Genomic DNA, 12,755 nt, shown 5'->3' with positions numbered 1-12,755 from the left:
AAACAATAGAATGGGAAAATAAAGAAACAAGCATATACATATTCATACAGTTACATATGCACATAAATACACATCAGCACACAAGCATACAAAAGACTATAAATAAGCAGTATAATAACAAAAGAATAGATTAAAAACGTTAGAATAAAATAAGATGTTTTTTTTCAAATTCAACCAATATACAATATACAAAATAAGCTATAAACATGATATAAACAATGTATGTGGAGCTAGAAAGGAATACCACTGTGTAACATTTAATTAAGCAGGTTGGATACTTTTTTTTGGGATATATATATATATTTCTTTTAGCCCACTGTGCGCCCTGTATAGTTATCACAAACATGAACTACCATGAAACAAACAACTTGACCAGTAGCCTGTGCTGTAGCTTATCATAACAAGGCCTGGGTGCGGTTTACACATCGCTCCAGCCGCGCCTTTTCCTGTCACAACGGAACGGCTGTGCGTCAGGACGGCGGGTCAGCTGACAGCGACCGGAGGACCAGCAGCAGCGGGAGGAGGAGGAAGGAGCGGAAGGAGGGAGCGGAATTAGCGGGTGTGTGTGAACCGAACTGGGAACCTACCGGATCCTGACACAACCTATCACCGAGGCCAAACGGGGGAGCGAATCACTGGTGGCGTTCGGGTGAGTTCACGGTTACACATTCCCCGTCAAAATGATCAAATGTAAGCCGATAACCGCGTCGCAAAGCCGGCGGAACTGTTAACATCCAGAGGGGGGAACGATGCTACATTAGCATTAGCATTAGCCGCCGCTACAGCGTCAGCTAACGTCACCTAGCAGCGGCAAGCTAGTATGATAACGGAATAGAGAGCGGCTTTTCTCCTTAAAATAAAAGCATTACAGAGTGTATTTTATGCAATTTATTAACGATTTGATGTCATTGGGGAAATAATAATGCTATAATTTAAAATTAATTTGTAATTAGTCGATAATTAGGTGTTTTAATGTTAAACGGTCGGATTTTCTTTTTCACCGGAAGTCCATTTAAAAATTGCCGCACCGCTTCGACGCTGGTTCGCCTGTAGCTCACCGCCCCGCACAGCTAGCCTGCTAAGCTAAATTAGCTACCTCTCTCACTGGAGTCTATTCTCCATCACTTTGATCTTAGCGTGAAGGTCAAGCCTCCATCAAATGGTGTAGTAGCCACTTAAACAGTGCTTTATGATGAAGTGTTACAAGCAAATAAGTCCCCTCCTCATCAGTCGAGGAACAGATATGAAAGATGTATGAATGTTAGGGAATGGCCCGAGAGAGAGCAGACATCTTGACTTCGGCCAATATAAAGGGGCGATTAAACTCAGCTCAGGTCTTGTGTGCACGGTTTGTGCGGTCACGACCCGCCTGGCATTGTGCATATGGGGGAAATGATTAATCTCATAGGTGTACTTGTGTTGAATACTGTGTGTTTTAAGTTATCTGGCCTCTCTGTCTTCGAGGAATTTCAAGCATGTCTTTCATCCTCTGGTTTCCAGAAGCTTCATTTCTTTGAATGAGAGCAAACTAGCTATGATTTGTTTCTCTAAGCCACAAACAAGCAACGCTACAAAGTCAAGTCAAATTGATTTCTATAGCACATTTAAAACAACATGAGCTGACCAAAGTGCTTTACAGACATAGGCAGAATAAAAACAGGTCAACAGAGCAGACACAATCTCACACATCCACAGACAGACCAAGATAAAATCCATGAGTAAAAGACTGTTATAATGAGCATTATAAAAAAGGACAATTAGTAATCACAATTCAAGTACATTGTACTGCCTCTACATGAATTATGCTGCCTGTTAGGTTTTAATCTTGCTTCATGTTTATAAGTCTAACCAGATCACTGCACCTGGTAGTAAAAATGCAATCCCAGTAAGAGCAACAGATTTGTTTCCTGGGCTACTTGGTGGCATCCTGCCTCAAACTGGTGGCTGCTAATCTGCTGTTAATCTTACTTTGGAAGGAAACAAGGATTTGACTGTGGTGGTGGTAATGGGAGTCTCTTCAGCCTATATTGGAGAGATTTTTTGATGTGTGTATGCACATGCACGCAACAAACATGAGTCACCGCAGTGGGGCAGCTGCAGGATATATTCAATTGGCAATAGAGTGATGTGTGTGTGTGAGAGAGAGGAAGAGAGGGAGAGAGACAGAGAAAGCGGATGTGAGGGACAAGTGCTTCCCTGTACTGTTGGTCACTCCCTCACTTTTCACTGCTTTCACTTCTCTCTATCACCCCCTTTTTTCCCCTTTACCCTGTTTCCTAACTGCAATCTCTTGCTCTTCTCAGGCGGGGGTTTGGTTTCACCATGGCCAGTTGGGACTGAGAAGCAGCCACAATGATTGGAGGATTGTTCATCTACAACCACAAGGGGGAGGTCCTCATCTCCCGGGTCTACCGAGATGACATTGGGTAGGTTTCACAGGAGCACTCCTAAATTTTGGGCTGACTTCATGTCAACAAGAGGCGTGATAAACCAGCAAAGGTGGACAGGTTGGGATTGATTCTGAAGGGATCAGAGAGGATTATGTCCCTCGTCCTGGCTAAGTAGTTTACATTTGTCTGTTGTGTTATCTCCTCTGAAATGTGTTTAAAAACATAGCTAAGCCAGGATTACATTAAGGACAGTGTTACTTAGATAAAGAACACAATTTGGTATTATTAGAATAAATTGTATTTATTTACAAATACAAAAACTTGAAGAAATTATGCAATTATTCTCCCAATAAATAAATGATAAAACACAAGGGACTATAATCAAAACAACAACAATACAAAAGTAGTATTATGCTTAAATATTTTTCATTGTCGTAAGTGGTAATGATGCGGTTCACTTTCACTCATGCTTATCAAACCACACCTTCAACTGTATGTAAAAGATTAAGTGCAGCTGTGGGAAGAGCTCATCCAAATTGACCAGTGTTTATACAAGACACAAGTTATTTTTCTGTAATGAGATACTGATAGCAAGCACCCTTTTCCTCTCTGCAAAGAAAATAATTTTCCTAGGTTTGGCATGGAGGGATGGGGAATTAATAATGGTTGGAAAAACAACATGTTAAAATGGTTTAAAAAGAATAGTTAGTGGCTCACTTTAAATGTGGAAGTAAAAAGAGACTTTAAACTAACAACTAAACAGAGCAGAGACAGGAGCCTATACGGAGATGCTGAGGATCGAGTGTTGGTGAAAAGGAAAATGTTCACGCCACCTAAGATGGACAACTAAAAACATGGCAGAGTCATATCCAGTATAGACTGGGAGTAATAGGCTAAAAACAACTACTTCACATGTGTCAGATGAAAGGCTACATCCACATAGATCCAGGCCAGTATAATACGCTATATATTGTGAAGATCTGACTTGTATACTGTCTGTCTTTCTTCCTTTCCTCTTCCTTTATTTGTTTGTTTGTGACACATTGTTGATGTGATTCACTTGTGATGGACATACCAAGTCTCCATGCTTAACACCCAATAATCACTTTCTGTTTTGTGTAAACCCAGCCACATGTAGTGATTGAACTGAGGGCATACATCACTCCAGTCCAGTGCCTTGTAGATTTACACAGTGAGGGTTGGCAAGATACAGAGAGGGCACAAGGGTAGAAATTGATTTCCTAGTGTCAATTACGTAGGTACACTGCAGCAGTGCTGGGTCAGTAGGTTATTTTTCGTGTAGCCCCTTAAGGCATTTTTAAACATTTTATGTCTTGAACCGTTTTTGCTGTAGTTGTAGGGTTAGAGGCTCGGAGGAGTCAATGGATGAGGGCAGAAACAGAATAGTAAATGCTGCATCTAGAGCTGTTCAGTCTAACACGTTGCATCAGCAGACTGAGACACCGAGACGCCATTAAATAGCCTGTTTGAATTAGATCAATGCAAGGTCTGCAGGTTTGTGACATCCCTTTCATCTTTTGTCCTGTTTCTTGGCAGCAATCAGTAATGTCATCGTGGTTGCTTTATTTTTAATCATTGTCTAGCAGAAGGACAAATACCATATGGCTGCTTGCATGTCTACTACAGAATAGTGTACTACAGGGAAACCGAAATTGAATTCACGCCCTCATAACCTCAGTCAATTTTGCTAAAAGAAGCAAAACTGTCATTTTTTGAGACTTTCTTTAAAGGGACTTTTTGTATCTTCTTACATGTATAAATCAATCTGGGTCGGTGTCCCATGCGTGTTGGCGTGTGGCTAAGCCTTTCAGACTCAGACTCCAACACAAACTACACAGAAGCACCAAAACCGCAAAGTTCTATCTAGTGAAGCCCGTCTTGCAAAACAGTGTTGGCCGCGGACGGAGGATGCGGGGGAGACCGTAACTTTGGTTTCCAGGGCTGGAGTCTCTGCTCTTCTGCCTGCCTGCCTTCACTCACAGCTCGCTCCATCTCACGTGCATGCGTGCACACTCCACACTGCAGAAGAGTTAGTTTAGCTCTGAGAATATCTAGTGAATGTACAGCGGACGTTTGTGCAGAAATAAATGCTGCAGCTCCTCCAGACCAACAGAGGTTTCCCGTGTCTTGTGAAGTGACGGGGCTCCGCAGCGAGAAACGTTTTCGTCTCCGACCAGCTGCCGGTGTCTCCCCTGTTCCCTCCGGCCGCGGTCGGGAGGCTGAAGCAGGAAAAGCCAACAGTAGGATCAGCATTGATTCATAGAGAGACCTTCGTCTGGTCAGCTAACATTACTGCCAAGCAGGCGAAATATAGTGATATTGTGGTTTTAGCTGATGTGTGTCGCCTCACTGTTTTGACGGATGCTCGCTCACATTCAGGTAGCGCGTGCACGAACAACAGGACGCTGACTTTCGTTGACTTAATGGCCACAGGTGTCGCTGTTACAACCAATTTCTGATTCTTACAAACAGTCCCTTTAAGACAACAGCTATAGAGTTTTCATATTATGTTCAGTAGAAAACCAGAAAATTCCATCAGTTGCTTTTGGGTGATCCTCCCTGTTGCTGTGAGTAAACCAGACTTATCATGTTGCTGCAGTGTATGTGCTCTAATGTTGTGTTGACATCTATTGCAACAGAGCTTTTAGTTATAGCTGGGATAAAAATTGATCCACTTGAAATAATTAAGCTCTTACGGAGTGATACAAATAATAAATATGCACCAGTTGCCATGCTGTTGTGACGACAACACACAGCATAGATTAAAGAGCAATATAGCGCTGCCGCTGTTCCCGACACATTCAGTTATGATGGCGTCATAATAAACACCATGTTACTCACGCTGTCTGTGTACATGATGCACGAAAATGTCTCTTGTGCATTTTTGTCTCTCTCCTCTACTTTTACTTCATCCTTTTTTCCCTCTCTATCCTCTGTATCACCATTTACCTCCATCTGTCCATCTTGGCCCCTGTAGGAATAGGTAAGAGATGCTCCAGCCTATCAAGCATGACCTCCTCCCCTCTCATGGCCACCGATCAATGACCCCCTGAAACTCCTAACTGCATGCCCATTGATTCCACAGTGAACTTCCCGTTACTTCCTCTAAGCATGAGTCACCTGTCATGACATTACGGTGGTACATAGAAAAACCACCAGATATACTGAGATACAACAGACAAAGCCAACAAACTCAGCCGCTACCAGAGCCCTTCAATGAGTATTGATGCTCACAAACAGCTGTACCAGTGCCTAAGCATGTAGTCTGAGCATGGGATATGATGGTTAATTCAGTTCTCTCATCCTTTGATTGCTATTTCGCAAAAAAAATAGACTGTTTAGATAATTTTACATCAATTTTATGGGGTCTCATTTGTAGAAGTGGACCTTGAGTTAACTAATATCCACTGGAATCAACTGCGATTTGAAAATTGTTTTATTTTAATTTAAGGCTTAAACTGTTTTTCATACATTTCAAAGAAAAATATGTATAATTTTTGGCTGATAGTTAATACTTATTAGTTGTGATATGAAAGCAGTTTAATGGACAAGGTAGACATCATGGCAGCCTCCTAGACTGATGTTATCGTACTTTAGTCCTCCATTCAAATAATCGCCGCATTGAATTCCTAACTTGCGAACGTAGATGTTGACATTTTGATGATTTGCTGACATGGTAGTTTTATCTTTAAAGGTCTTATTGATAACACTTTTATGTAGACGAATATTAAAAAAAACGTTCACAGAGCTTTTCGAAAGGTGCCGAATAAAAGTATGGCTTTTCCTGAAAAAAATTCTGATTGTGAATTAATCACTTTAATAATTTTGGCGGGTCCAAAATGAACATTTTGTTTATCTCTGTGGAAGATATGTGACATTTGGTTCCCACTGTTAACAAGACATTGTGAGCCAAATAGTAAAGCGACGTTGGTATCACGTGATATCTCTGAGTCGTCATCAGTTACTGTGGGAAAAAAAACGGATAAATGGCTGAGATTGACATTAAGTGCCGGCAACGACTTGTTGTGAAGTGAATGCAATGGAACGGGGGAGGGAGAATGCAACATCTAGTGGCTGAATGTTATCAATAGTACCTTTTTTAAATATATCTAACATCAACCAAGAAGGCTGCCACCTATATGTCTGTAGTCCATTTGTTCTTCATGGTACCATTTAGAAATGGGAGCAAACAGTAAGAGAGTGGTTACATTTTTAACCTGCAGCCTTGATTCTTTTACATTTTAAGAGTGAGATAATAGTAGTATTGAATATTAGTAAGGTTGACAGCTTGTGTAGACCTCTAGAAGTTCTCAGTAGGATTTGGTATTCCTGTCAGAACGTGCTGCATCCTCTGCACTAAGCCTTGTTCTTTATAAATCCACATTAATCGGGGCTGCGTTCCCCCTAAAGCATTAAGATATACTTTAAGGTAAACATAACTGACTTTTCAGTATCAGAACTGAATTCAAATGTAGCCTGTTAAACTTTTTAAAATAAAGAAATAGTCCAACTTAACATCAGATTTGGACCATGCAAGGTTAAAACATCTTTTTGTTCCCACGGAGTCCAGATAATTATGACGCTGTTGCCTGGGTGTCAACTTAAACTCTCAGAGCCTTCCCTCTCCCTCCTGGTAATTATCACCATTTACACAAAACAACACTCCTTTTCTCTGTCTAAATGCACCAGCTCTATTCCAGTTGGTTGGAAAATGTTTTTGCTCATTCCTTGTAATGGGTGGATACGCTGTTGAGGTCTGGATCTCAAACTCGGCAAATATTTTCACAGGATGTCACAGGGTGGGATAGTGTTAACAGCAGTCATGTAAAAGCCTGAAACAACTCTCTCAACTCCCAACTCAAATGTCTCTCTCTTTTTCCGTCTCTGTCTGTATTTCCCTCCTCCCGATCTCAGGCGCAACGCGGTGGACGCGTTCCGTGTGAACGTGATTCACGCCCGGCAGCAGGTTCGATCCCCGGTGACCAACATTGCCCGAACCAGTTTCTTCCACGTCAAGCGCTCCAACATCTGGTTGGCGGCCGTCACCAAGCAGAATGTCAACGCCGCCATGGTGTTCGAGTTCCTGTACAAGATGTGCGACGTCATGACGGCCTACTTCGGCAAGATCAGCGAGGAGAACATCAAGAACAACTTTGTGCTCATCTACGAGCTGCTGGATGGTAAAAGACCATTGTCAATAGCATTATCCAAAATCTAATGGGATGATCTGTGAACTGGGCAGCTCTGGAGCATATAGGAGCTAATTTATGTTTGTCTTCCCAGTGAAAGTTGTATTAATATAATGTCTCACTCCGTCAACACCAGTTCTTTCCATCGCTACGTGTCCTAGTTTTTTTCTCTTGCACATCTTATCTCTTACTGACGGTTATCTGCTTGTGTTCACACAGAGATCCTGGACTTTGGATATCCCCAGAACTCAGAGACTGGAGCTCTGAAGACCTTCATCACCCAACAGGGCATTAAGGGACAGGTCAGTAAGACAAGTTTAGTCTCATACTAAAACCGCCATGAAGGTTGTAATGTTCAGTTTATGTTTAAACTGTTTTAGAGAGGCCGTTGATTCAACTTTATGGTCATTTTAAAGGCTGCAGTTTGTGGTGCTGTTGGATTGTATTGCTTCATACTGAGATTTATGTACCCTATTTATATCAGTGACTTAATATTAGAAACGGTATAATCCAGGACCCGGAGAATCACAAGTGATAGACGGGTGATAAATGGAATGTTTTATGGGGATGTGCCGAGCATTGATCTGGATAAAGCTGATCAAGACATTTTTATTGGAGTGGTGTCAATGATATCAAGCAATAACTGACAGTGTGATGTAATGATATCCACACTGACAGTGAGTTAGAGTGACACTAGTGTCTCTGTGGACACAAAACATTATAGGAAGCATTTAGAAGAAAGCTATAATGCCTGTATTTTTGCAGAACTATTTAACTTTATTGAATCATTATCTAAATTGAGCCTGTAATAAAATTGCTCTGACATTGTAGCTTATTTTGTGTTTTTCTCTCCTTGTTTCCCTCAATCATGATCTTGGACACTTCATAATTCAGCACCAGGTAATACAACATACGCAGGAAATTCATTTAATCCATGTATGGAATCGTGTCACATTTGTTTTCCTCCCTCCCCCGGCAGTGCTAATGATCCCTTTTCATCACCCCCCCTCTCATTCGTCAGTTTGTCAGCCTTCTTCTTTTGTCGGTAGTGATACAGTTTCTCTCCCCGTCTCCCAGACAAAAGAGGAGCAGTCTCAGATCACCAGCCAGGTGACGGGGCAGATCGGCTGGCGGCGCGAAGGCATCAAGTATCGCCGCAATGAGCTCTTCCTCGACGTGCTGGAGAGCGTCAACCTGCTCATGTCACCACAAGGTCTGTTGATATGGATTCTCCAGCCTGGGTGGGGACTGTTGGTTTACAGTTTCAGCTACAGATGAAGAGAAATTCATTCTTAACACAGTTATGAATAATTCAAAATCCAGGCCTTTTTTTTGCTTTGTGCTCAAAAACACTACTCATGAAAACAGATGTCGTTGTTAAGTTGTGAAAGTGAGAGTTTTTTTTAGCAGAATTGCCGTCCCCAAAACAACAAAGTACAGAAAAAATATGATTTGTAGACTGGCCAGTTTCAGACTGTCCCATTATTTCCCACCCTGTCCAGGCCAGGTCCTGAGCGCCCACGTGTCGGGCCGAGTAGTGATGAAGAGCTACCTGAGCGGGATGCCAGAGTGCAAATTCGGCATGAACGACAAGATCGTCATCGACAAGCAGGGCAAGGGAGCAGCATCTGATGACGCGGGGAAGAGGTGAGCGACGGCAAAATTGAATATCTGAAATCAAGCATATTTTGATAAGCAAGGCTGAAAATCCTTTTAGATAATCAGTGTCTTTGAGAATGGTGCTTTTCTATGATTTCTATCTTGAAAAACCCTGAGAAGATATTCACTGTTGAGTCAAAAATGTTAAGAAGACCACCTTGTCTGTTAGCCCCGTGTCTGTGTTATGAGTGTTGTCTTGCTGTTTGCAACAAGACAGGCTTTACAATTTATTTTTTTATTTTTCTTTCCTTTGGATGCATCTCTCCTTTCTTTCCCTCTCTTTCTTTTCTATGTGCTGTACCTCAGTGATTTAGGGGGAGGAAGGTACTGTACTGACAAGTCACCTCACCTTCTGCCACCTCAATACACACACACTCACACACAACTGTCTTGTCTAAGCCCTTCAGTATATTAAGAACCATCTCATGCTCTGTTGCTGCACACCACTCAATACAAATCAAACACGCCTTGTTAACTCTTCAGTGGTTGTTTCTCTATTTTGTGGAATGGCTGGTTTGTTTTTATTACCCCACCTAACATCTAACAGGGATTTGTGTTATTGCACAATAGTGTCATTAACCTCCACCAGGTGTTTATGTCTTGATACTAGCAGTTGTGTCCCTGTGTGTACTTCTTTTTTTTTTTAATTATTATTATGGACATTAATTGAGGGAGAGTAATAGATTTATCTTTTGGGGAATTGGTGTCATAATTATTAGATATAATTATTAATAAGTGAACTAATGTTCTTTTGTCTCCTGTGTGTGTGTTTATGATGTGTTCTGTCTCCCAGCAGTGGGAAGCAGTCCATAGCCATCGACGACTGCACCTTCCACCAGTGTGTGCGCCTCAGTAAGTTCGACTCGGAGCGTAGCATCAGCTTCATCCCCCCCGACGGAGAGTATGAGCTCATGAGGTCAGTCGATGGATTTCTGAAATCTTTTTAAACCTTTTTTTGTTTATTATTAAGCTGTCCAGAAAAGCGTGGGAGGTCACAGGGCATGAGTGAAACTTATGCCAACTATATTAAAAGCATATAACATACACTAGTTTGTGGCAACATGGTCCATTTTTATCTTTATATACATTGTTTGTTTTGAGAAATGAATGAGAAAAAAGCATGGATGGACACTGAAACAACTTAAGGAAATCCTTGTTTATGCTTTAAAGCAACATCATTTTGTAACATGAACCATTTTTCTCCTCCCCCCTTCTCGCAGGTACCGCACCACTAAAGACATCATCCTGCCGTTCCGAGTTATCCCTCTGGTCAGGGAGGTTGGCCGCACTAAACTGGAGGTTAAGGTGGTCATCAAGTCCAACTTCAAGCCCTCGTTGCTGGCCCAGAAGATCGAGGTGAGCTCTTATCAAAGTCAAGATGCAGCGCACACACAGATCCAAGATCCAAATTTATAAATTGGTCATTTTTCCTCGCAGATCAAACATGAGCAAACGTACTCAGAGACTCTTTGGAACCGTTCTGAATCTATGTGTATGACTTTGGATTGCTGTAATATTAAAAGTTTTGCTCTTCATTATCATCTCCTCAGGTGCGTATCCCAACGCCGCTCAACACCAGCGGCGTGCAGGTGATTTGTATGAAGGGAAAAGCCAAGTACAAGGCCAGTGAGAACGCCATTGTCTGGAAGTGAGTAGTAGCTCTGTCCGTGTATATACATGAGATACAACCGATGAGATACAATATGCTCTCTGTGTCAAGTTAATGATTAACAGCTTCTGTTTATTTAACCTCGCACACGTTAAACCCTTTTTTAAACTTATTTATTCTTGTGAAGGTTTTAAAATTGGGTTCCTTGTTGCTGAAACCTGTACGGCACTTACAACGCTCACTGTGTGTTTGTGTAGGATCAAACGCATGGCTGGGATGAAGGAGTCTCAGATCAGCGCTGAGATCGAGCTGCTGCCGACCAACGATAAGAAGAAATGGGCCAGGCCTCCCATCTCTATGAACTTTGAGGTCAGAACGCTTTAATAGTTTACAGTTTCTACCTTATTCTCAGTCACACAGGAAGTTTGTTGAATCAGTTTTTCCTAATTAGGCTTTACTGCTTGATTTAAATGTGATATATTCTGTTTGCTAAATGTACAGCTGAACTTTGTACAACCAAACAAATGGACTATGGATTAATGTGACCACAGTATCAGTCATGCAAATCACAAACCTGCTTAGTGTCACCTCATATACACACACTTCCTGCTCAGAGCTCGCTTGACTGTCACACCCACAGTAAGAAACAAACAACCCGTGTGGCATACAGCTCCCAGCATGCCCATACTCGTCTTAACATCCCTCTCCTCGTCTCCGCAGGTTCCTTTCGCTCCCTCTGGTCTGAAGGTGCGCTACTTGAAAGTGTTCGAGTCCAAGCTCAACTACAGTGACCACGACGTCATCAAATGGGTGCGGTACATCGGCCGCTCCGGCATCTACGAAACGCGCTGCTAAAGTTCAACCCGCTCCAGGCAGCGAACTGACCACTTTTCCTCCCATCTATAAGATTTTTTTCTTCTGCCCCTTCCTACTTTGTCTCTCTCTCTCCTCCCCCCTCAACCCTTATAGCTTCTCTCATACACCCCCCAACCACCTCCACCCTCACCCATTCCTAACTAGGTGTTGGAGATTGAATTTACATCGTTTAAAAAAAAAGAAAAGAAAAGTAAATATGATATAATGCACAGATATATGCAAAATGTGAACCATTGTATCGTATATATCTCGTAGTGATGAGTAAACCTGTAAACCAACTGGTGTTCCGAAAAAGAAAAAGAGGGCGTGTGATGCAGATGGGGACCAGGGGGAGAGGACTGTCTTTAATTGGGTGCTCTCTTGTGTTTATTCAGTGTTATTATTCCACTATCTACTCTCCAGTTATGTTAGAAGGCCCACAAGTCCTAGAGGTAATCCCTGGTGAGATGATTTGTAGCTGTTGTGGTTTAAATGAAACCTGATATTGTTCCTGTAAATTAACTTCTGTCTCAGTAGAGTCTACCCTTCAAATTCAAGATGTTTGATTCTGTATTGTGGACTGATTGATATTTGATCTGTTTTTTTTTTTTTGGTCATTTGAATCAAAGGTCTCAATTCAAAGTCTCTTATGGGTATTTAGAGAAGAGAAGGAATTGATAGTGACCGAGCTGTTTTTGTACATCCTGGAATTTCTTTCCCTTGCTATTTTTCCACTATTAGTTTTACCAGCATCCAGCGAGTAAAGTTAAAGCAGAGGGGAATATTGCAGTTTCAAGGTCTGAACATCAAACCGATAAGCTTGTTTGTGTCCCAAATTCCCTGTTTCTGAAGCACCGAGATCAACTTTGTCACACTAATTTGATTCAGAGGTGTTTTTTGGGGAAATCTGGCCGTGGGAGTGTGTCTGCAGTGAGGTGAGGTCTCCCCCTGGTGTTTGCCTCATCACTGTCTGCTTCTTCATGTTTGTAGCCCTGGTGACCGTTCTGTCCAATAAAATCTGACTATGTAACC

General features: G+C 41.9%; 1 protein-coding gene across 2 annotated transcripts; it reads left to right on the top strand.

Moving 5' to 3' along the window:
- The first annotated feature begins 428 nt into the window (after window positions 1-428).
- On the top strand, window positions 429-12,755 carry LOC141777003 (AP-2 complex subunit mu-A). 2 transcript variants are annotated; one of them, XM_074650908.1, is made up of 12 exons: window positions 429-649; window positions 2,304-2,426; window positions 7,326-7,591; window positions 7,820-7,915; window positions 8,685-8,813; window positions 9,103-9,247; window positions 9,566-9,583; window positions 10,053-10,175; window positions 10,480-10,615; window positions 10,810-10,907; window positions 11,126-11,237; window positions 11,589-12,755. In XM_074650908.1, the coding sequence occupies exons 2-12, from the start codon at window positions 2,353-2,355 to the stop codon at window positions 11,721-11,723; spliced, it is 1,332 nt and encodes a 443-aa protein (XP_074507009.1). In that variant the 5' UTR covers window positions 429-649; window positions 2,304-2,352; the 3' UTR covers window positions 11,724-12,755. The 2 variants fall into 2 exon arrangements, with proteins under 2 accessions (XP_074507009.1, XP_074507010.1); XM_074650909.1 differs by lacking the exon at window positions 9,566-9,583 and having other exon boundaries at window positions 431-649.

This window comes from Sebastes fasciatus, chromosome 11 (genome assembly GCF_043250625.1).
Source record: "Sebastes fasciatus isolate fSebFas1 chromosome 11, fSebFas1.pri, whole genome shotgun sequence".
Lineage (NCBI taxonomy): Eukaryota > Metazoa > Chordata > Actinopteri > Perciformes > Sebastidae > Sebastes > Sebastes fasciatus.
This window is presented reverse-complemented; position numbering and strand designations above follow the sequence as displayed.